At 45.6% G+C, this 25,418-nt stretch overlaps 1 protein-coding gene across 1 annotated transcript in view; it reads left to right on the top strand.

Moving 5' to 3' along the window:
- LOC109377925 (usherin-like) overlaps nucleotides 1-25,008 on the top strand; it is a gene marked incomplete at its 5' end in the record, with an annotated part of 104,566 nt that extends 79,558 nt beyond the window's left edge. Inside the window, 7 exons of the mRNA XM_019634397.1 lie at nucleotides 1,732-1,789; nucleotides 12,143-12,352; nucleotides 14,206-14,444; nucleotides 15,270-15,418; nucleotides 18,109-18,285; nucleotides 23,150-23,394; nucleotides 24,970-25,008. Coding sequence (XP_019489942.1) covers nucleotides 1,732-1,789; nucleotides 12,143-12,352; nucleotides 14,206-14,444; nucleotides 15,270-15,418; nucleotides 18,109-18,285; nucleotides 23,150-23,394; nucleotides 24,970-25,008 — 1,117 coding nt within the window. The remainder of the gene's footprint in view (nucleotides 1-1,731; nucleotides 1,790-12,142; nucleotides 12,353-14,205; nucleotides 14,445-15,269; nucleotides 15,419-18,108; nucleotides 18,286-23,149; nucleotides 23,395-24,969) is intronic.
- Between the last annotated feature and the right edge of the window lie 410 nt (nucleotides 25,009-25,418).

Genomic DNA, 25,418 nt, shown 5'->3' with positions numbered 1-25,418 from the left:
TGAGACCTGAGAAGCCTTGTGTGTCTAGACAGATGCCTGATGCATAGTAGGCCCACCTCCCCACGCTGCCTTCTGCCCCCCACTAAATCAAAGAAGGAGGCCATCCTTCCAAGAGGGAAAAGAGCAAGGTGAAGAGGCTTCTTGGGTCTGGGTCCATGAGTCATGAGTCAAATGTTTGAATATAAAAACCTCTAACCAAGAGCACAGGTGGCTCTGCAGGTGTGATGTCCCTGTAGTGAGGCGGGTCAGCCTCCTTGCCCTTGTCACTTCTCTTCTCCGGAAAAGAACAGCTTGCACACGTCCCATGACTGAGTCTCCTTCCGACTCTGATCGCCTGGTTCTGCATCTCTGGGCTTAGCTAGTTTCTCTCAGTTGCTTGTTCTCTGCTGTGACCATCTTCATGCCACCCCTTTCCTAAGCGTTTTCTATATCCCATTGAGAGAAAACCAGTTGAGCATGCTCTCTCTGTGTTTGGTTTTGGACTTCCATTTAATTAGGTGTTAATCTCATTAACACATTTCTGACCGGCGTGGAGGCTTTTGTTTGGTTCGTTTCTCCCACCAGAACTAAGCTGTGCCCACTCCCAACTCCCACGGCTTAGGGTTTTCTGTGATTTATCGTTGGTCTGATGCCAGCAGTGCGTTTGTTCTAAACCCTTAGAGCCTGAGTGCTGTGGCTTAGATGGAAGACCATTGGGGCATCTCCATGGATAGAAATCTGAATTCTGCCATGGAGCCAGGGACCGTGTCACTTTTGCCATCACACCTTTGATTCCAACCTGAGATTGTTTCTCCTTGTGTGTGTGAGCACACTCAGAGGCACACTCTAGTTCACACATGTGTGCGCCTCTTGGTTCTTTGTCTGTCTCGCATGGCACCCTTAGGAGTCTATTACCGGCAGTCTTTATGTTGCCTTTGAGACAAGTTATCCATCTAAAGATAGGTTGGTTCTCACCCTCATGCTGACGAAGCTCAGATTTATTTTCAGCTGTACCGATATCGATCCTTCTGGCTCCGCGTTGGAACCTGGTGTGCTGGACCTAAAATGTTAAATGCAACCAGATTTTCCCCCAAATAAATGTAGATAATGTGTGATTCCAACCTGCCTTCAGAGCTCTTGATAAAGAGTCCCATTGAGTGAAGGCTCCCCGAAGTCATCTGAAACTTAAGTCCTGTGAAAATATTCAGGCAAGGGCGAGGCGTGTTTTACTTACCTCCTTTTATACTGTAAGTTGAGTGTTTAATAACCTGTCATTATTCAGCTCCCATCAAGTTCAGCGTGTGTGCCTCGTTACTAGGATGGGGATAAGAAGCTAAGAACCGTGGACTCCACTCCTCAGGGGTTTGAGTTTAGTTGATGAGATTCAGAAACACAGCCATGAGCAATGTGTCCGTGAAAGTGTATGGATGGTGGCATATGCTCTGAAGGGAGAGAGCTAAAAGACTGGGCTGGTGCCACAGCTGACCTGGGGGAAGCAGAGGCCTGCTGCTCTCCGGGGACAGGACAGCTTCCATCTCAAACTCCTGTCCAATCTCCTTCTACTCTCTGGCCCTAAGCTGGCCGAACACAGGCTGTTCCTTGAAAGTGGAGACTAAAATCTTTGCATGGAGCCCTGAGGAGGTGCTGTTTCTCTATTCCTTCAGTCACTCCATCCTTGAGATCGAATGCCTCTCACCCTACCCACTGTCATTGGTACCTGTGTAAGTGTTTAACGTGTTCCCCCCATATCAGTCAGGATCTCAGCAGGAGACAGATGGCGTACTCAGAGGGCCATTGGACAGAATTTAACGTAAAGACTATCCAGGGAGGCATAGGCAGGATTAAGATCATCTACACGGCACGCTCACCTGCCCAGGGACCAGCAATAGCCAGACGCTGTTGCCCTCTACGCCTAAAGCAGCGGTTCTCAACCTGTGGGTCGTGACCCCTTTGGGGGTCGAACGGCCCTTTCACAGGGGTTGCCTAAGACCATTGGAAAACAAAGATATTTACATTACAATTCATAACAGTAGCAAAATTACAGTTATAGAGTAGCAACGAAAATAATTTTAAGGTTGGGGGTCACCACAAGATGAGGAACTGTATTAAGGGGTCGCGGCATTAGGAAGGTTGAGAACCGCTGGCCTAAAGGGACAGCGGCGAGAAGCTGTTCCCGGACCACAGCACCAGCTGTTGGCAGTGGAGGGGGGCTGCCCATAGCAGCTGTGGCCGTGGAGAAGGAATGCAGCCTTGCATAACTGGAGCGCCAAAGAGAGGGGGCAGGAGAACTCAAAACTCTGAGCTGTCTCCTTCCTCCATGAGGCCGTCTGCAGAGCCAGCCTCGTGGGGTACAGAGCAGTGCAGAGAAGGTCCCTATCCAGAAACAGACAGACTACCCAGCATGTCTCCCGTACTGCAGACCAAGGCTGTCCCTCCCCCAGTTGGTGACAGCGCCTTCCCTAGCGGAGCTCTTTCTGGGCTGGGGGGGGGGTCACCCGGCAAGCTTTGGCTAGCTACTCTATGATCATTGATAAAACACTAAGCGATTCTGAAGGCTCAGGGAGGATTGCACTTAAGTACTTGGACCAATGATCCACTTCCATTAAATTCTAAATGCCTCGGTCTATATGAAGCAATCGTATCTTCAGGTGGAAACAAAAATGTTAACATGTTTCAGGAAATCGGATGTCTTCACTTGAAATCTTTAAGAAAACGGGTACAACTTTCTCTTGTAAATTGATTTATCTATCTGTTGATGGCTCTGATGGCTTAGATGCCTGCAAGTATCTAGGAAACTGTACAGTGCTCTCCTTGATGCGGATACGAATATTTGTAATGGAAGCTGGAAGTAAAATTTTCTTGGAAGAATCCATTGGATCGCTCCAAAGTTTCCTTTTGCTCATACTTTGGAATGCTTTTGAAAATTTTTAGTTAATAAGGCAGAGTAGAGAATGCCGTCCAATCAACACATGTTGATGTAGGAACACTATATCTGAAAATATTTCTATCATTTATTCTAACCCTAAGTTCCGCGGTGAAGAAGTACCTGGAGGAAGATACACAGAGAGATGTGAGCTAAACTCAGAGTGCTATGAAGGTTTTTTTGGTTATTGTTTGTTTGTTTGTTTGTTTGTTTGTTTGTTTTATTGTCGAACCATAATAGCGAAATGGAACCCAGAATTGTGTGACAGAATTGCCATTTAGCCCCCTTTCTCTTCCAAAACTCAACTTTTCACACAAACAATAATGACCGTTATTATTTATTTAGCGCTTGGTGTGGCCTGAGGGCTGTGTTAAGAGCTTTACATGTATTAACTCATAACAACCATTTGAGATAAGGGACATGACTAATAACAACACTTTAGAATCTGAGGCAGTTGAAGGATTAGTTACCATGCCCAAGGGTACAGCTGGTAAGTAAAAGACTTCGAATTTGAACCTTAGGATTCAGGTTCCGAAAACTGTGTTCTTAAATTCACCCCTCGGTTGCTCCAAATTGCATTTCTGTACAGCTCTGGGGCTCTCAAAGCCCTTACTAAAATATTTATAAATGTACTTATTCACCACCCCATTCCTCAAAAATTTACAGAAACTTTATTGCATGTAAATTTCAGACTAGTCCTGGGAGGTAGGTAGTGCTATTCCTCCTGTATAATCAGGGAGCTGAATGACTGAGCAAGTAAGTCACCCAGTGAAAAAAGAGCCGAGCCGGAAGTCAGGTCCGGACTTTCTGACCCAAGTCCAGTAATCCTTCTGCTGAACCACAGCTTCTTCAAGTCTCCCCCATCGGGAGCAGGAACTCCTGCCCCTGCAGAGATAAACTGATGTGGATTGTAGTCGGGGCTGCGTGCCTTAGTGGCCCTGTGCTCCCAGCCAATAATTTCAGCTCTCCAAGCCTCAGCGTCCTTACCCGTAGAACTGGGATGAAAAGACCTACCTACCTTTGTAGGGTTGTTGCCAGCTTTAAATGAGTTACTTTAAAGACCAGGATGTTGTCACTCGCATATAAAATTAAATTTTAATATATAAATGCAGAGACATCATTTATTATCCAGTTATCCCTGTAAGAGGTGAATCAGATAAAGTCACTCCCCTACTGGAAACCCTCCTTGGCTCCCCATAACATGCAGACGCCACCCTGGTGCTCTGACGTTTGTCCACCTCTGCCTTCATCTCATCGCTGTCTGTTGGAAATCCAACCCCAGGACCTTTGCACTTGCTTTTCCTTTGCCCACATCTTCACGCGGTGGCTTCCTCCTTACCGTTAGCATCCCAGCTTGATTATCGCCTCTTGAGGGCACCTCCTGGACAACTGAACTGTTCTCCACTCTAGCGTTATATCCCGTGTAGTGTGTATCCTCTAAGTCCTTGCCTGTCTTGCATGCCATCACCTGTTTGTTCTGTGTTTGTTTATAGCCCACTTCTCCCCACCAGGCTGTTAACTCCAGCTTTCTTCACTGTTGTATCCCCAGCTCATAGGACAGTGTCTGGCACATCGAAATGGCTCAGTAGCATCTGTTGAATTGATGGATGATAAATAATCTTACCTCGTTAACTAGACTGTCATTCCCGGAGGTGTTAATCATAATTGGCGATTGGGCTCCTAGCTTTCTCTAGCCACTTACTGTAGGGAAAGGATGTGTTACCGCGTTCTGTCAGTTAAGTTAGAGCAATTAATTTAGTTCACATGACAGAATTTCCATACGTTTCCATGTGGTCAGAGCCATACAGAATGCATGTCAGTGCTGTTAGCCTCTGTGTAGCGTGTAGTGTTGTTTAAAACATGATAAGCAGTCGCAGGAAAGGGTGCCATGACGTTGGGGTAATTTCTACCATTTCACTGTGAGGCGCGCATCTGCACAGACTGCCCATTCATGCCGGGCTCTGCGACTGTCCCAGGGCAGGACCTCAAACCCTTGGAAGATGAACCCACGCCGTCCTTCAAAGGCCTTGTCTAGACAAAGGTGGAGAATTGGGGCTTTGCATCACCTACCTGTGTTGGAAGGCCTGCCCTCCCATTTACCAAATGTCATAAACGCATCTGTGCCTCCCTTTCCGAAACCGACCTCATAGGACTGTTGGGGGACTGAAATAAATCAGTACACATAATGCACTTAGAGATGTGCAAGTGCTCAGTAAACCTGTTGGCTGCTGTTCTGTGTCATCCATGAGAGCTGGGCAGGCCTGGGTCCCTGTTTTCGCTCAAGGAGAAGACAGATGAGCAGTAAAAAGCAGTAGGCGATAAATTCCAAGTTTTCATTATTACTACAACCAAATTGAGGCTCATTTCAGTATTCCCCCCCTAATGTTGAAACCAGCCTCTCCTCCCTCGTGTTTCAGAAGAGTGTCACGTGTCTATTTATTGAGTGATTCCAAAGAGCCATGGGGATCTGCTCTCACTAGTGCGTCTCCAAAGAAAATGTTTTGCAATCTCTTTAGTAGCTTCGCATCTCTGAATTTCAAAAGTGCCCGAGGAAAGGAAGACAGAACCCTTCTTCCCCTGGGTTCCAGAGTTCACTCAAAATCATGCTCCGTCTTGCCTGATCCAAAGTGTTTTGGATGAAAGGAAGGTGGAATGTAGGGACGATATCTGTACAAGTGAGACTGCAACGTGACCAGCGAAGCACCACACAAACAGGGACCCTGAAAAAGCCCACTTGATGAAAGCAAACCAGATAGGTGGGCAGTTCAGTAGGTGGTGACACAGAGCTTTTCAGCAGGTTACCCCTATCTGACTGTCACCTGCGGGACTGCTCGTGACAGGGAAGCATGTCATTTCAAATCGAGCACCTTCTCTTTTTACCATGAGTCTGTCTAACCAGAATTCGACAGAAGCCTATTGGGGCATATGCTCTTGGAACATATTCCAAACCCACGGCAAGCTGCCCATTAAAAAGGCATTACGAGTGTGAGTGCCGTGGGAAAATACACACTCCAAGGTTGTAGATGAATTGATATGATTGCGTTGATTGTATCTTCTTATTTATGAGGCATAATTTATGAGCAAGCGCCAGAGAGAGAGCAAACTGCAATGAGTGATGACTGACCACAGCCCGAGTCGTAAATCAGGCGAGTGTGAAGGCAGTGGGGATTCTGATCGAACCTATTGAGTTAGCCGTTGGCCGTAGTCCGCGCAGGTATTGAAAAGACCTTTTTAATATCTGTTTGTCTCCCTCCTGGGAATGTGATAACAATCCCATACATGCCCTTAGGAAACAAATAATTTAATCATTTGCCTGTTAACATGCAACCTATTTACTCTCCTTATTGATTATGGGCATGGCTGTTCGTGGTGGGTTTTTGTTCACTTTGGGTGTGAGTTGTCAGGGAGTTCACATGCTCCCATTTTCGTAAGTAACGATGTCGCCTACTGGTGCTGCTCGAATACAAATGTGTCCTCGGTATTGTGGAAATACTCTCATTTTATCAAAAATTGCCATTATTCGACCAGGAAGCATGCTATCGAATATCCCAGAAGTTGCAGAGACCTCAAATATTCCTCCATATCTTAATCCTCTGAGAATAACACTTATAATGCATCTCATAATAAACAGCCTGGAGAAAAAGCAAAATCTCAAATTGCTCCAAGGGCAAGGACGGTCATATCATTTATATTAGGAGTCAACAGATTAGGGGGTGTGTGTGTGTGTCTGTGTGTGTGTGTGTGTGTGTGTGTGTGTGTGTGTGTGTGTGTCTGTGTGTATGTATGAAAGATCACTGGCTGAATTTGGTTAGTCCTGCATTCCACTTTTTACAGAAAATGATAACAAAAACCAAAAAGACATCAGCTGGATGCTGACAGTAGAGAAAGCATCTCTAAGTGTTTTCCTTTGGCTTTAACAAGACTTGTAGCATTTCTTCAACCAAAAGAGTCGTACAATATTTTTACAATTAAGGGGATTTTTTTTAGTGCTATGATAAAGGAAAAACATATGCCAGGAACCCCCGGAAATGTTCATAGAGTTTCTCTTGGTACTAAGACTATCGTTGGAAAATATCTGTCCTAAAGAATGTTATTTCAGAAAGCTCTGAGCCATTGAGCATTAAAATGAAAACTGCTTTATAGTGAAGTGTGGAAATGATGCCAAAGAATAACCAGCGTGCTGCCATAAGCACCCACCGGGCCACCCGCCTGGGAGAATGTCCTCGCGGGCGGCCCCCCTGCTCCCGGCCTCTGCATAGTCCTGGCTCCTTCTCGTTCTCTTTCACAAAAACCATCACACATGCTTCTGTTCACAAATCTGTGCTTTTCTTCTGGAATAAAATTGGAGAGATGCTGGGTTGAGAGGAACTGGGAGCATTCAGGATAATATTCATCTGGGCTACAAGGGCAAAAGAGGCTCCAAAGGTTCCAGAAATGTCAGTATTTGAAGAAACTTGCCCCTTGAGTAAAAAAACTGGGTGGCAAATGGCGGTCCTGTAAAGCCAGTGAACCCTGGTTCCATTTGGGACGAGGCCCCCGTAATCAACTGCGATGATTGTTGCCACTGTAACACATGCCAACAGATGTGTGCCCTGTGCCTGTTTCAGTGACTGAAGGTCATGACAAAGGCAATGCCAACTACAGCTCTCAGTAGACAACAGAGGAATAGAGGCTGAGAAATGGATGGTGCCTAGACTTCCGTGCCTCGTTCTGTAGAAAACAGCCCTCTGCTTCGCAAACAATGGTGGGCACAAGAAGCGCCCGGAAATGGGTTAAAAAGGCAGGTTCCGGGGCCCTTTCACCATCTATTCTGATACTGTTACCCGGCGTGGTTTAGATGATTGTAGCCGGGAACACATTGGCCAACAGCAGTAAAGGAAGATTTCTCAGAGGCCATTTACATCAGAGGACAAATGACTGAAACCGTTGTTTCTGCAGCAGTGGGATTTGGGCAACTTGGTGGCAGAGATTGACACTTTCTTATGTCAATCTTAAGGCAAAACTTAAGGCAAAACACAGCAATTAGTTCTAGGGGGAGGGATGAGTGAATAAAAAATTTTTTAATAGATAGTAGCCTAAAGACGGTAATAGTCATTAGTTAGATTTTTTCTTTAAATTAGATTGAAAACAAAAATATAAACAGAAATTAATCTGTTTTGCTAGTCAATTATAGAATAGGTTAATGATTTTAGTTACTTTATATTCAAGTGCTTGAGCTGTGTTTTCTGTGGGATCTTCTTACATTATAATGTTGCATGTTTACGACTAAAACTTAGGAAAACGCCTCGACTCGGCCAGTCCTAACTTGTACCCATTTTTTTTTAATAGTTAGACATTTATACCCCTCACAAAGTGATAACCCCCCCCCCATCTAATACCCCTCTGACATCGTCTATAGCTGTTACAATTCCATTGACTCTGTTCTGTATGCTGTACTCCACATCCTGTGGCTATGTATATATTAAATTATAGTTGACATTCAGTATTATTCAGCTTCAGCTTCAGGTGTACAGCGTAGTGATGAGGCATCTACACCATCCATAAAGTGGTCTTCCCTAATAAGACAAGTGTCCATCTGACACCCTACCAAACCTTTACAACATTATTGATTATATTCTCCGAACTGTCTTTTTATCCCTGTGGCAATCTTGTGGTGTTCTCATTTTCAACAGCTCTTCATTGTGAAATTTCCAACTCTTCCAGTTATAACTCTGTGTGTGTGTGTGTGTGTGTGTGTGTGTGTGTGTGTTGAGGTGTATATGCACCCCAAGTGTTTGCTAAGCCCAAATAATAAGTTGTTTTAGTGGAAACTTTAATCATCCTTATTATTTGTATTAGAACATAATAAATGTGGATACTATAGTTAGAGAGATGTTCTGAATAAATCAAAGATGAATAGCATCCTTAGTTTTTCTTTTTGTCCTGGCCATGGAATCCATGAGCTTTTCTTCCCTCTGCCACACTCCCCAGCAATGTCCCTATTTTTCTGCAAGCAGCCCACACACTCTGTTTACATACCCAATGATCATGTGATGGAACCTCGGGGCACAAACCAAAAGAATTGGCTTCTCAGATAGGTAATGGGGAGGTAGATAGGTGACAGACAGGAGAGAGACAGATAAAGTCAGCGACTCTGTGTCTGTTCACAAGATATTTCATTTTTTGGTGTTTATATTTGTTCATTACAATTTAAAGGTCCGGGCATATTGCTCTGATGTAAGCAATATGTAAACGTCCCCTGTAAGATCTCTGCTGCTTCTTTCTCTACCCTGTGAAGAGAGACCCAAATGTCGAGGCCGTTGTTTCTCAGTAGAAATCATAAATGATCTATTAGTGTTTTTATTCTGAACCCTGAATTTCACTTCCGTTCCTTTATGTCTTGTTCAGCTAGGTGTAGACAAAAATTCACAGCGGCTTTTGGGAAAAGGACTTTTTTCCTCAACAGAGAGAGTGTGACTGACAATTTCTCTTTTACATTTTCTTCTGGTGCTTTGGTGTAACAGAAACACTACCTGTGGTACCAGTTCTGTGGCATGCATGACGCTTCATTATCTCAGCTCTCTCTTCACCGTAACTGCTTTCGTTTTCCAAGTAGCTCATGTAAATAGGCTGATCCTGCTTTGCATAAGCATGTTGATTTCTATGAATGCTATTTCGAACTCAAATTGATTGAATACTAAAGAGAAACACTAGGAAAAAAGAGCACTATAAAATGAAGGTCTCCTGTGAAAGACAAAAGGCGCTAGATGCTACAGACACTCCCCGTTACTGATGGGGAATTTTCTACTGCCTAGTTCTTAGAAGCGGCTATTTCTAAAGAAATACAACAAAATACTATACTGTTGAGACTCAAGTGTTCTAAAAATACCATGGGTTAAGTTACATTTTGGGAATAGGACTCCACCCAGTAAAACTTCAGGAAGGCGCAAGGTTTAGTCTCACCCGATGACACCAACAGTAAAAAGCCTTAATAGTGTTTATGAGTCTATATCTACATCAAAAATGAAAGTGATATTAATGTCCGTAACCCTGGGCTGGAACTGTGCTAAGTACTTTCGATGAACGGTACTTATTTCATGTCCGCTCAACACTCCCATGCCTGTGCTCTTGCTCTCTTATTGGGGCTCTGTAATTAATTGACAACCTGCTGACTTCTTTTATCACACCTCGTTTCGCTTTCCTCATTTTTTTTTCGTCATCCATTGTGGCCCCCACTAAAATTCTGTGCGCCCTTGAGACACCAACCGAAGCCCTACTCTTGGCAAAGAATTTGGTGTGAACATGCGCACCTTGCTGTGCATCCATTTTGCAAGAACGTTTTCTTTTCAAATCATGTCACTCGTTGTATTAAAACATCTCCCCTACACCCAGAAAGCAGTAAAAGAGGTTGGTCTGGATCAGGTCAGGGAGCCCTGAAATCTGATCTCTTCAACAACCACCTGTATGTCCCCTCCCGACTGGAATACTGACCTTGGCCATTTCAGCGGGGACAGTAAAAGCGGCCGTGATGGTATTCTGACCTGGTCTCTGGTTTCCTTGAAGCCTGGCTCTCTCATTGCTGACTTCCTTTCTCCTCACCTCCTTGTGCCTCTCAGAATCGACCTCCATCACCTGAGACAACTGGACACATCTATCCATGCTCGCAAGTTAAGAGATTTTAACCCAGAATTGCAAATATTTGTCTACGGACCAGTTGTTTAATTTTCTTGATTCTGAGTGACTTGTACATACAGAATCAAATGCATGATTTATTGGAAAAAGCAATAAAAGTGGTCATGGGAGAATAGAATTCCACTTTCAGCTCTTGTACCTTCTGTCACCTTGAACAAGAGTGACATTTCCGGACCCTCAATTTCCCCACCTGTGAAAGGGGGCTGAACATACACTCTCCAATCACGCTTCAAGGTTGTGTGGTGAGGACTAAGTCAGCTAACGTGTGTTAAAGTGCTTTGTGAAGTGTGGCGTTTATACAGATGTGAGTAAGTGGTCATTATGCAAATAATGCAGAGGGTCTTGGAGCTCTACAAAGAGCAGGCTTTGCTCTGTAAATAGGTTACTCTCGGTTAAAAATGGGGCTTCTGGCAAAGCTGTCAGCAAGGGGCTGGGGATTTGCACTTGACGGCGATCCAAACGCAATTCCACGGCGATCCAAACGCAATTCCACGTCAGAAACTTTACGTTAACAAAGGAACCCACCTAATAGCTTTATGGAAACACTCACAGGAGCTGGCCTAAGCACCCCAAAAAATCTCTCTAATGTCTGTTCACTTGAAGATATTATTGATGTAAAAGCAAGACACATGAAACTAAGCTCTCACTGCAAAGTAGACTACAGTTTTGTGGGGTTTTTTCCCTAAATGTCTTATATTTTCAATGTTCTGCATGCTTTTTTAACACAGCACCCCTTGAATATGTGGACTAGAGAATCAAACATGTTTTTTGGATGTGTCTTTAAAGGCTCAGGGAAAGCTTTGATAGATAGATAGATAGATAGATAGACAGATAGACAGACAGGCAGGCAGGAGACACCAGATGAGAAAACAATGTCCTGTCGTTGGTCTTGCACAACATGAACGCTTAGTGAGGCACACCAGCACTCCTAAACACTCACACAGTCGTCTTGTATTGCCATTTAGATCTATCATTCTGATTGATCGCCGCGTAGTTGGCTGTTATTGGGCCTAATTTAACCCTATACGCTCACACATCCATCTACTCTGTCTATTGCACCTGACATCCTACAAATTACTTACTCATGCAAATGACGACCTAAGGCAACCTTTTAGGATATTCGTGTTTAATTATACAAATACTTCTTGATAAATAAGATTACACATCCTTCCATATGTGTGTATTCCCTCCTTGATGAAAGGAAAATCTAATTTTCATGCAGATGTGGCGGGGACGGTGTGGAAGAATTGCTGAGTTTTGTGTAGCCTGCAGACCCATCCAGCTTCCAGAAGCTGACAAAAGTCACACCGCTCCCCACCTAGAGGCGAGCAGTTGTTCATCAGGCTTACATCAGCTCGCTGCTTGCTGAAATTGGGGCTCCTAGGCGGCCCCCTCTGTGTTCACATGGGCACGGGCACAAGAGGAAGGACCCGCTGTCCTTTATGATGACAAAGTCGCAAGATCAAAGCGTGTCTCGCCATGTTGAGTCCAGTTGCTTTGAGGTGCCAACCTCATTTTGTGCCTGAGGCTACCTTGCTTCTGACTGGTCTCGCTGATCTCTCTTTGAAGGTCTGGGCGGTGAATTCAGCAGGTAAAGCTGCCAGTAGCTGGACCAGGTGTAGAACTGGGCCCGCCCCCCCGGAAGGGCTCAAGCCCCCCGAGTTCCATGCTGTCTCTTCCACCCAAGCAGTGGTCAACATCAGCACCCCTGGGACGCCCAATGGGATCATCAGCCTGTACAGGCTGTTCTCCAACACCACCAGCGGGGCGGAGGCGGTGGTGAGTAGCACAGCGCCCGGGCGGGTGGAGAACCTAGGACCGGTTTGTTTTTAAAGAATGACCCACGGTGCCCTGGCATTCTGTTTTCCTTGATCCTTCTTTCTAATGTATCTGGTCTTCACTGCCCTGTGGTGAACTTGGGAGCAGAGATCCCTCTGAGAAGCAGTGAGCTTTAGGACACGTGCGGAATATATGTAATACTTGAGGAGAGACGTGCTGAAGGTGGTATTAAAGACTCCACAAATGTTATAAGAACCTAAGACTTCAGAGACAGTCAAATCAAAGTGTTTACAAACTTCATGTTAGGCATTTAGTGTAGCAGCAGCGTATACGAGGGGACGACAAATGGCCATTGTCCGTGGTGTAAGTATTAATATGAAAAAAAGAAAAACAGAGCAAAGAAGTCCCGTTTTGGCATGCGCAGAGGTCCAGCAACACCCTAAAAACTCAGTCTCTTTTGCAGTGATTTCTAGAAAGTTGTGGCCCTTTGGAAGAGAGTAGAACAGCTCAGTCCACACAGCTGTAGTGTCGCTGTCTGTGTGTGAACACGGTTGGGACACGCCAGGGCGACAGGATGGACTTTTGCACCTTTCACATGTTGTTTTAGCCAATCCTTTGGCTAGAGGGACTCGGATAATCCACTAGGCCAGTCCTGGCATTATTTAAATGAGGAGTCTGCGAGCCCCAGGGGGTCTCTTTTCTCTTGGGGCACAGCTTGTGTCACTCTGTCTTTTCTCATGAATAGGTGTAGATCGTAATACGTTGTTCACACACACACCTCATGGAGAAATTGTACGGATCCCAGGCTGACATTGTAAATTATTTCGACCAATTTAAGGAATGATTTGGGCAAGTATGGAAAAAACCCTCTGGGACCAGAAGGCCAGGGACTGAGACAGAATTTCAAAAGTAACCGTAGGAACAGAGAGAGTCTCCTATTGAGTGTTAGAGGAATATTAGCATATTTTCTACAGGGCTTCGTATACAATAGATATAGATGATGTAAATACAAAATCAACCCTTGATTATCCATGCTTATGAAGTGATAGTATTAGTAAGCTAAAATAATTTATATTTGGACTACACCGTATGCATTTTATACATACATACATACAAAGTAACAGGAAGCTCTTCTTAGTTATACATCGCTTACGAGTGTCCAGTTTCTGAATGCTTCTGTTCAAAGATTACTTCATGAAACCACAATGAAGTAAAAAGTTTGCCACAAATGAGCTGAAAAGTTTTTAATGTAACCAAGATGATTGAGAGAAAGACTATGATATTTCATATAAACCAACAGAGACAAAGGTGGGACCATTGAGCTCTTAAATATACATACACTATAAAAATATATGAATATATAAAATAGACATTTCAACCTCTTAAATAACCAGCTCTAACATGGATTTGAGGGGACTTTCAACCCAAAAGTTACATGCAGGTAACAATGGCAAGTATGGACCTTAGTGAATGTTGATTAGGAGTATAGTTCAGATACAGATTTTATTTTTCAAAAGGGCATCGTTCTGAGGGTCACCAAGTTGATCAGTAATTTGTGTGTTTTGTACTATTTTCTAACATCTTTCTGTGGTAATAAGACACTATATACCTTGTGGTTTCTATCCTGTTACCTCAAACTTCTATCTGTTAAATGGTTGCATTGCTTCGTACATGTCAGTCATGCCTCTCCAATGGGTTGGTGACCTTGAGGGTAGACACTGAGTACCTTCCCCAGTGCATCTCCCCGGACTGCCTGGCGGGGCACTCTGTCTGTAGGAGGTGGCGAGCGCGGTGCCCTTATGCCAGCGGGCTGGGGTCTGCCGCGCGGCCTCACCCAGTCCTCTCTCCTGCAGCTGTCGGAAGGCAGGGCCACGCAGCAGACACTTCACGGCCTGCAGCCCTTCACTACCTACCTGGTCGGGGTGGAGGCCTGCACCTGCTTCAACTGCTGCAGGAAAGGGCCCACGGCAGAGCTCAGGACCCATCCGGCCCCACCCTCGGGACAGGGCTCTCCCCACATCCAGACGCTGGCGTCGAGGACAGCCTCCTTCCAGTGGAGTCCCCCGCTCTTTCCCAATGGTGTCATCCAAAGGTAACTGGCCAGGAGGAAGGACCAGTGACCCAGGCATGAGGCGCGACTGCAGCCACAGCGCCACCCAGCGCTCCCCTAGGGAGGCTTGCTCACCGAACAGGTGCCTTTAGCAATTAGATGCATACATTCATTCACGTGGTATTTGTTCCCTGCAAATTGTTTATATCATAACATCGACCCCTGATAGAAAGAAACACCACAGCATCGTCTTTAAATAAGAAAGACAATGTGATGTGTTTGTATTCATTGAATGAATGCCCTCCCCCCCCGTGGGTCTCTGAAATTATTCATTCTAGAGCCTAAACTTGCATGTATGAAAATTCTGTGGTTAAATCAGAATTTTGTTCATCTAATTTTTAAAATGCGTTGTGATGAACCACTGTTTGAAAGAACAAAGACATTATCGGACTCAAAATAATCGGGAGGAAAACAAGATAGTCTTTGTTTTCCACAGAGGAGAATAATTTTATCACTCTCTTACAAACAGAGACATCTCCCACCCACAAGGGTGACCAGTGCCTGCTCGTCCCCAGGTGTACGCACATGACACCTCTGACCGTTTCTCTGCTTATATCTGCTGCTCCTTTCCAATGGCACCCAATACAATATTCCTGAGAGGAGCTTCCCACAAATGGAGAATTTAAAGTGCTTGTAGTTAGTTCAATGAATACAAAATGCATCCTCACAAAATAGAAGCAGTTTTAAAAGAGTGAAACTAATCCCGTCACCCGCCCGTTTTCTCTCTCTGGTCCCTTCCCATCCTAGCTATGAGCTCCAACTTCTTAGGGCTTGCCCTCCACATGCAGACGCTCCCTGTGCCTCCAGCCAGCCGGAGACCAAGTACATGGGGCCGGGGACCCGAGCCAGCCTGGGGGGGCTGCAGCCTTACACCACCTACCGGCTCAGAGTGGTGGCTCACAACGAGGTGGGCAGCACAGCGTCTGAGTGGTTCAGCTTCACCACCCAACAGGAATGTGAGTACAAGGGCCACCATCAGCCAGAGAGCTTAGGGGGACAGCCGGGAGAGGCTTGTCATGAAAAGCAGGGAAAACCAGTTTTTTTATAAGTGAATGTTCCGTTTCATTGACTGCTACTGAGACATCAATGAAGATGACTGTTGGGGGGACATGCCTTTTGCATTTAATAGTATGGGGATTGAGGATGAATTTAGGAAGGGTTTTCATGTAGCAATGGGGCAAAACCCAATTTAGAGGCATGGATTCGGAAGGAAGAAAATGGACAAGCGTTTGAGGTGATATTTTTTAAAGATGTTTGTCACTCCTTTTCTTTTTAAATTGCATGATGTCATCTCTTGCATTTCCAGAAAGCATTGAGACACATGGCATTGTCACAGAAAGCAAAAGGGCAGTTGAGTGCAGAAAAGGGCAATGAAATAACTTTAGATTTTATAAGGTATGCATGTCTGTTGTAAAAAAAAAATGGCAAATACAAAAAGTATTAAGAATAAAACAAGTACTTATAATCAGAACCAGCTACATAATTTGGGGGTCCAGTGGAAAATGAGAATATGGGGCTCCTTGTTCCAAAATCATAACGAATTTCAAGACAGAGACAGCAGAGCGTCAGCTAAGTCCGGGCCCCTGCACAGGTGCTCCGGTCACACACCTGTGAGGTCCTGTTTGTAATCCCACCACCGAGAGGTGACCGCTGCTGCTATTTTGGCATAATCCATTCTTTAATCCCTTCCTGTGCATAATTTTTATTACATGGCTGAGATCATACTGTAATTAAAATTTCATAGTCTGCTTTTTATACTTGACATTGTTTTATTTGCATTTCTCATGGCATTGAAGAAAAAAAAACCTTTAGCCACCAAGTTTAACGGCTGTATAATACCGCATCCTATGAATTGGGAGGGCATTTCAGCTGTTTCTAATCTTTTCCTTTTATAAATGTGGTGAGAAATTTCTCTGTGAAAAAATCTTCATTTGAATGTCTGCTTATCTCCTTAAATTAAATTTCGACATGTGGAATTCATTGCCTAAACCGTTTTAACATTTTAAGGCTTTGAATACTTACTGCAAGTTTGCTTTCCAGAAACATCATATCAGACTCTGATCTCATCTCCAGTATGGCACTGGCATTTTTAAAAGTAGGAGTTAATGTGATCACGCAGACAATCCAGAAAACATTGTTTTGAGGATTACGTGCAATAAAGTTAAATACACTGGTAGGGGCATAGTCGCTGTGACCATTTTCTATCTCCAAATCCATTATTCCGCATTATTTTGATTGTTTGATCACCCATTTCCTTAGGAAGATCTCCAAACTCTGCAAGGCCAATTAAGCTCCTGTCTTTCTCTTTCCGTACTGTTTCCAAGCCTTCTCTTTATTTGTACTGTTAGGATGTAGAGAGAAGTGGAGATCTCTTGAATTAAGTGACAGAGGGAAACCACAGACAAATACAACAGTATGTTCCACTGTGATATTAGGCAAAACTTGTCTGGGAAAAACAGGTATTTCAATAGGGCTTGCTAGCATTTGTTTTAGTATTTATAGGAAAAAAAACTTCTTAGGGCTTTATGAAAAAGTCTCATTTTGAAAGATAAGGATCGAATTTGTTTTCATGGTTGAATCTTATAATCACAAAAACGTAATTATTCCTTATCTTATTATACCTCCTAACACCGGTGACAGATTTAAGTTTTAAAGAAAAAAAAGATATCCAATTTATTTCCACTACTCACTTCTTTCTTTCCTTAAAAGCCGATTTAGAATATAGATGGATCTTAACGCTGTTACAAACATATTATTTTGGAGGAAACGAGATGTCATAAAAATCTCTTCTGACTTGACAAGATGGGATGGGATTTCTTCGTTTGTTTCTACAAAAATTACTCATTTAAAAGATGAGCCTCTCTTAAGGATTCTTTTTCCTTTGTTTTAGAAAGGAGCTAAAATATGAAAAGAGAACATGCCTGTGAAATGCTGCCGCGTTGCTTCTCTATCTAATATAATACTTAGGAGACCTGAGCTCGGTTATATACTGAAGTGCCTTGCTATTGATTGATTAGCCAAGGCAGCGAATTAATTATACTCGAATTGGTATTTGTAAGGCTTTTTTAACTACCTCAGAAAACAAACTAATGGTTCAAGAAAAAGCTTTCAAAATAAATGGGTGCCAAAAGGACATAATTCACCGTCTAAGCAGTTTGGTTTGGAGAAAAAAATATATTAACTTCATCTAGTCCTTGGTGCTTTGTAGCAATAAATATTGATTTGATATGAAGAATAGCTATCTACTGTAGTTAATAGTGTTCAGGATACTTTACCTGTTAAAAGAGGGAAAAAGCAACAAAATATGAGCTCCAGGGTTATACGGGTGAGCAGAACCATTGTATGTTAATAGTTTTATTTCATAAAACACCACTCTCCATTGATTTTTCTTTCCTTTCTTTTTTGGAAAGCAGGTGCAATGTTGCTGAGAAAGCATTTCATACCTTTTTTTTTTTAACACTGAGAGAAATATAAAGGATTCCAGCAATACCAAAATTTTTGTTTTTGCTCATATTAAAAAAGGGGGGGGTACACACACACACACACGCGCGCACACACACGCATGCACACGTGCACGCACACTCATGCACGCACGCACACACACACGGAGGTCACCATTCTTAAGGTCTGTGATGTCCCCCCACAGTGCCTCAGTACAGAGGTCCCTTTTCGGTGGTCGGCAACCTGTCGATGCTGTGTGTCAACTGGAGCAGCTCTTTCTCTCTGAACGGCCCTCTGAAGGAGTTCGTGCTCACCGACGGAGGCCAGCGCATGTACAGCGGCGTGGACACCACCCTCTACATACCCAGGACAGCGGACAGAAGTGAGTGTCTGACCCCCTGCTGCTCAGTGGGGAAGGCACTCTGTTCCCCGGCTTGACGGGATGGTCAGTCTGAGAGGTGACCAACAGAGGCTCCCCGCTAACATGTCTTAGTTTAAGTGGCCGCTTCTTGTGGGAAAGTCACTGCTCGGAGTAAATATGGTTTCCGTTCCTATTTGCTGCTTGCTGCACTGCTGTGATGACGTGGGAGGGTGCTGCCTCCGCCTGACTTGAGTTTCCCTAATGGAGGAGCAAGATAGAAGGGCAGACTGGGTTTACAAGAGACATGGCCCCCACAGGCAGTCGGTGTATGTCCCGAGGTCACTTTTAGGGACCTCAGAGGCTTTCCTGATGTGTCCACGGCCTCCAAACAGAGCCGAGCAGACTGCGACCATCTGCTACTTGTGAGGAGCCTGAGTAAGGCTTCTCTTACCTGACTGTTCCTGATTTGACAACCCTTGTCCCTCCAAAACCAAAATCTTTCCCCCATTGAATTCTGTGCCCTGCTAAGATTTGCCTTGTTCGTAAATAGAAATGAGAAAAAGCGTTACAGGGTATTAAGTATTTTCCATGCTCTTGTGTGGCCACAGGGCCAGTGCACGTGAGGCCATTGGAAGCAATCTGGGTTGATAACAATGAATCAATGGGTGATTTTTTTTTTTTAATTTCCTTGAAAATCCGACTTACTTTGGCTAAAAGGCCCAGGTAAACAGTGAGTTCCTGCATTGTGTTTATAGTATTTGAAATGGTATCAACAACGTTTGTACAACAATTCGGCGTTCAGAGTTCATGGTCACCCGGGAAGCTGGTTGTGATGGGAAGATGGCTAGGCAGTTGGGAGACCCAGGCTCTGCCCCTGGCCAGGACTCCCACCATCTGTGTGGACTTCCCTCAGGATACTGAGCTATTTACACCATTTGATTTCCAAGATCCCTTTTGAGCTTTCCTGCTTAGTACGAAACTCTGCATCACTTAGTGAAAGGTGCACCTGGAAGTTTTAAAGGAACAGGTTTAGGCCATATGCAGAACAAGATACGCTGTGTGCATTGTTGCCCTTTCCCCCTCGGATAGTTCTTCTCCTTTGCAATAGAAGCTCTAAGCTTCTTTGGTTCACACACACACACACACACACACATATATATATATATAAAACTACATAACAATATCACTGTATATATATATATAAACCATATATATATAGAGAGATAGTTATATAGTTATTATGCTAATTATAGCTATTTTTCTTGATCAATTTTTTTTTTTAAGTTGAGCCATCCTGCCACCTGTTGGCAGCGCAACGGCTGCTCAGCTCAGGCCGGGCATCGAACCACTGTTGCTCAGAGCTCACACTCTTGAGTGAGCTCTTAACCAACTGAGCCACTCCACCGGCCCTTCTTGATCATTTTAAAATTAAAAATAAGTGTACATATTAGGTGAAACCTCACAGTTTGCCCTAGAATCCTGTTGTCAGACTGTTTCATGCTATGATACGTTGCTCTTCTGAAAGCACACCCGCCATTTGTAGGAGCCGGATGACCGAGCCCCCTGGCCTTTTGTCCAGCCTTCTTTTTCCAGGTCACCTGCACTACGGATGAAGGAAGCGTCAGGACACCTGTGATCCAATACGACGCCTCCACTGGACTTGGTAAACCCCGACCTCGTGTTTTGTTTTGCGTCCCTGCTCATCTCCCTAAAGAACTGGACACACGTTCATTCATACATACTCATGCTAATGCATTAGCATAGGCGATGTGGAAGTTTTGTGTTGAGTTTTGTAAGAAATTTTAAAAAGTCCTCAAGGAACTTACATCAGGCAAAGGGTTTGGATAGACACTTAAATTGCCAAATCATTGAATTGTAGGTTCAGAGAGAGATGACTGAACTTTGGTCAAAGTGCTTTTCTACCCGGCTTTGTAGAAACGCATAGGGCCGGGATTGGAGGAAGAGAGAGAATGCCCCCATGCCAGATCAGGGCCTAAAATGGTGAATTTTGGGGAATTTCTGTCATGTGTCCTCCATAAAAGATGATGATTGGCTGTTAATAGAAGTAATTTAGCTGAAAAGATGAAACTGTAATTTTTTTACAGAGTGTCTTTTAAATTGAGTTCCACCCAGGATCTTTGAATCTAATGTATGTGATACTTGACCGTTTCAAAGGGCGAGTTAGAGAAAGGCTGGCTCTTTTCCACCAGAACAGAATTGGGGCTGATGGCATATGTTAAATTCCAGCAAGTGGTGTTATATCAAATGTGCATGCATATATAGTTGTTCTTTGGTTTTCTGTTTTTGTTTTGTTTTTTTAAATAAACATGTCCAAAAGTTCTGACACACAGGTGAACACACATATTGTTATCAAGGGTGTTTTCAATCTGTAAAAATAGTAACCCATCATATTTCCAGACTTTTCATGCCTGTTGCCTTGTCAAATTTCTTACGACACCTAGCCCCATCCCTCCCTCGTAGTTTACCTCATTTTATTTAATAGCAGCTGTGGGAATAGAGCAGACCCCATTTGATATGCTCTTGGCAACGCCAGTGTCTTCATGAGTGGACACGGGGAAGAACACGCCATACACTTGTTGCTAAGATGCGGACTCGAACGCGGTTTATCTCTTGGCTCCTGGCCCCGTGCTTTTTCTTTAGCAACAGCTCTCAAATTTAAGTGTGCATAAGGCTCATCTCAGCGCATTTATTTATTTGTAGTTTCCCAGAATCGAGGTCAGGGGAGGCGGTGTGGGAACCGCTCTTAAACAAGCCTGTCCCAATGATCCTGGTGCAGGTGGCCAGGCCCCCACGTGGAGCAAGACCCACTGATGGGTGGAGTCCCTTAAAATGAAAGGGGACCCTAAAAAGAAAGGCTTTCCTTGATGTGAGACGACCACCAAGGGGTACACGGTCTTAGAAAATTCTGAGCTGTATTGTCCAACCAATATTCATAGTTGTTTTTTTGTTTGTTTTTTTTAGCTGAGCCATCCTGCCACCTGTTGGCAGCTCAGCAGCAGCTCAGCTCGGGCCGGGAATCGAACCGGCGACCCTGTTGCTCAGAGCTCGCACTCTTGAGTGAGCTCTTAACCAACTGAGCCACTCGGCCGGCCCCATAGTCAGTTTTTTATTATTATTATTTATTTATTATTGTTAGTCTCAGGTGTACAGAACAATGCAGTAGTTATCCTTTTCACCCTTCACACAGAAACAACCCATCTACTGCCCCATAGAGTCGGTTTTAATTTTTATAACTTTTTAAATGTTCTGGTTCCCTTGCCTGAAGGAAGCCTTCAAGCAGGAGAGACAGGCAATGCTGCTTTCCCGTCTGCTGTTCTGAGGGCTGTTTGCTTTTCGGGTGCTCCCTCAGGCAGGCTGCCCTCCACTCCCATCCTCCTGAGCAAGGGCCCCCTGGGACCCTCAGATCAATTTTTGGAGTTGCAGCCCCACGGCACACATACAGGAAACCCAGTTCTTCTAGTGTGTAACCAAGGCTGTTGCTTTCTTTTAATTGAAGAGCACACACTGGTTCCCAATTAGGGGCATTCCGACCCCCTGGGGCCTGGTCAGAGCTGTGACTCCAACTCTTCGTTTTAGAGACAGGCAAGCAGAGGCCAGCCATGCCAAGGGCCCTTTTTAATCACAGAGCCATCGGAAGTCGAGTTAGGGTCCATTCACAGCGTCACGTGCCTCTTCTCATGGGGTTCAGCTCTTAATTTATCGTCTTCTTTCCCTCCCTTAAATGTTCGCACCCTGATTTTGAATGCTTGCTCTTCCGTCCTTCCCCTGAGAATGTGGGTGTCGCTGCCATTCAGGCTAAAAAGGGGGCCGTTCGCCCGAAGAGTGAACAGGCCTCTGTAATCTTGTCCTGCTGTCCTGCCCGCTCTGGGCCATGAGCTGGCGCTTTAGAGCAGCAGCTCCGAAGCTCACAGCCGTGCACCTGCCTGGGTCTCGGGCTTCGAGCTGCCCCAGCGAGGCGCTGGGCCGGAGATGGAGTCTGGGACCCTCTCCTGCTCAGGTCGCCTGACCCCGCCGCCTTACCTTGTCCCACAAGTGGCCCCTGTAAGCCTGTGTCCTGTCTGCCCCGGCTCAGTCCAGCACTCCCCACAGCCACAGGCTCAGTCATTCTGACTCCCCCTCTTCACCCTGTAAAGTCCTTACTTAGCACAGGGCCGGCCCAGGGTGAGGGCTTACTAATAAACATAAGCTGCTTCTATTAGTTTCATGTACAGACAGTCATACCAGCTCAACCCTCGGAACTTGAACAAGGGTAAAGGGTTTCTTTCCACAGGAAGCTCTACCAGGGCCCTCGAGTGGGAATTACAGAGCTTCTGCTGTGGTCCAGGAGGCCAGGGTACAAGAACCGTAGACGGCACAGCAGCCACCACAGGCTCTTCACATCACAGTGGGAAAAGGGGTCTGATGTCCCAAAACCCAGTTTGCACAGATCTTCTCAGGAACTGGGCTGTTGCAAGAAGTGAGGGGGACCCTGGGTCCTCAGAGCATTGGCAGTGGACACAGTGGGTTCCCTGCAGCCATGTCAGTAAGAGCTGGCCCCTCACGAGAGCCCGCTGCCAGAGAGAGGGCTCTGCCCCCGGAACACCAGCTCAGAAGCAGGCGGCGTTCCTCAAGGTTACTTCGTAACCTCCTGTCAAATTCCTCTCTCACCGTCTCCCAGAAACGTGCCAGGCAGCAGTGATTTCCAGCCTGAGGAGTGTCAGCCAGGTCTCCCGAGGGCTGTGAGTTGCTCCTTAAAACTCACCAACACTGCCCCGTCTCCGCAGCCTGCACACACGCGCAGACAAGCACCCCAGGGCCACCTGCTTGACCATCACGATGCTGCCTTCCCAAGTAACGTCTCCCTTCTCTGTCCCTGGTTTTGCAGGCCTGGTCCTGACAACTCCTGGAGAAAAGAAGGGATCTGGGAGCAAAAACACGGAGTTCTACAGCGAACTGTGGTTCATAGTGTTAATGGCCATTCTGGGCTTGATCTTGCTGGCGATTTTTCTCTCCCTGATACTACAAAGAAAAATCCACAAAGAGCCGTATATCAGAGAGAGGCCGCCCTTAGTACCTCTGCAGAAGAGGATGTCTCCACTGAGCGTCTACCCACCTGGGGAGACCCACATGGTATGTCTCTGCGGGCGGGCGGGCCCCAATTCCCTATCACTGCCCTAGGACACTTGCCCTCATTCAGGGGAAATATTTCCAGAGCCATCATGGCAAGGGACTGGGTGACAGTTACGATGGAATAAATGTGGAGCCCTCGGGAGGCTGACTCGAGGACGCATTCGTAACTTTGCCTGCACATTAGAATCACCTAATGAGACAGACTGAATGTCTGTGTCCCCCCTGTTCCCCCATGTGTTAAATCCTAATCCCCATGTGATGGCCTCTGGAGATGGGGCCTCCGGGAGGTGATCAGGTACTGAGGCTCCCCCATCACAGATAAGGGACCTTATAAAAGACGCCCAGAGAGCTCCCTACTCCCTTCCTCCTTGTGAGGGCCCAGTGAGGAGCCCCCCATCTATGAACCATGAAGCAGGCCCCTCCAGGCGAGCTGCCAGAGCCTTGGTCTTGGAATTCCAACTTCCAGAACCTGAGAAATACATTTCGGTGGATTGAAAGGCCCAGTTTATGGATGGTGGTGGTATAGCTTCCGAATAAACTAAGGTGCCCAGCAGGTTGTTTAAAACACCATTGTCTGGGCCTTATCCCAGAGATTCTGGTTTCATTGGCCTTGGGTGGGGCCTGGGGATTCACTTTTTTTTTTTTTAACTCCAAAGTGATTCCAGCGTGTGACCAGGTATGAGCGTTTCTGCCCTGTAGTTAAGTCGGGGGGCCGTGCAGGAGAGTTAGCTAATGAAGTCACCTGGGGAATGCAGAGGCTATGTGTGCAATTTGGGGAGATGAGTAGAGGGGATACAGGGAGGGATTCGGTTTGTCCCCTGGCCGACAGCTTGGGATGGATGGCTCCTCATAGCTCCAGACCCACTCCCAAGAGGTCAGGCAAAGGTCTGGGGGGCGAGGGTCGCACATGAGGTGGTGCAGGGGTCACTGCACAGAGCGCTCCCTGAATGGGTGGAAAGTGACTGAATTGCGTGGTTTGCTCTGCTGTGGGGCCGTGTCTACCCGGAGCAGGAAAAGCTGTGATTTCTAATTCCCACCAGGCACTATCTGCTCCCCCAGTTGAGTGCCCACAGGGATCTCTGCATGTGCCCGAGGCATCACTTTTCTCCCATATGCTCACAGGTTCTCTGTGAGCTAGGGGCGCCCAGTGTGGGGAGTTTCCCCCACAGCAAGTGATTTCTCTGACACCAACCCGCTACCATTCAACTCAGTTCTGACATTGTCTACCCGGAGATAGTGTCAGATCCCACAGGTTAAGGGCTCGGTCCCACAAGACTGCCTCCCCACCCCTAAGCTTCAGATGCCAGTCCAAAGTCCAGGTTGTCGCCTGGGCTTCTGACTGACCAGCTACAGTTGGAGGTTCCCATCACCCCCTTCTCCTTGGGTTTGATTAATTGATAGAGCATCACACAGAACTCAAAAGATTTTACTCACTGGATTGCTGGTTTATTATAAAAGGGTAAACCTCAGGAGCAGCCAGATGGGAGATGCACAGGGCAGGGTGTGGGGAAGGGCACAGAGCTCCCATGCCCTCCGGGCACCCCGCTCTCCTGAATCTTCATGTGTCCTTTTCAGGCTTCATGGAAGCTTCCTTTCATAGGCATGACCGATTAAATCATGGACTATTGGTGATTGATTCAACCTCCAGCCAGGTCAGGGGGTGGGACTCAAAGTTCCAACCTTCTAATCACATGGTTGGTTCTCCTGGCAACCAGCCTGTCCACAGGTGAGGTCCAAAATCACCTCATGAACATATCAAGGGACAACTTTGCTGCTGTCATCACTTAGGGAATTCCAAGGGTTTTAGGAGCTCTGAGCCAGAAATGAGGCTAAAGACCAAATATATTTCTTATTATAAGTCAATATCACAGCAGCACCCAAAAGTGAAGTGAAGACGTCTGGATCAAACTGTTTAAGTGTCAGCACTTAGTGAGTGAAGGGCAGCCAAGTCCGCCTTCCAGAACTTTCCTTTTCCAGGACACAGCGGTGAGCAGTGGTTAAGGCCCTGACCAAGCTGGTGTGCC

The sequence above is a fragment of the Hipposideros armiger genome, unplaced genomic scaffold, assembly GCF_001890085.2.
Source record: "Hipposideros armiger isolate ML-2016 unplaced genomic scaffold, ASM189008v1 scaffold_1629, whole genome shotgun sequence".
Lineage (NCBI taxonomy): Eukaryota > Metazoa > Chordata > Mammalia > Chiroptera > Hipposideridae > Hipposideros > Hipposideros armiger.
Note: the sequence above shows the minus strand (reverse complement) of the source record. Positions and strands in the feature narration are given on the sequence as shown.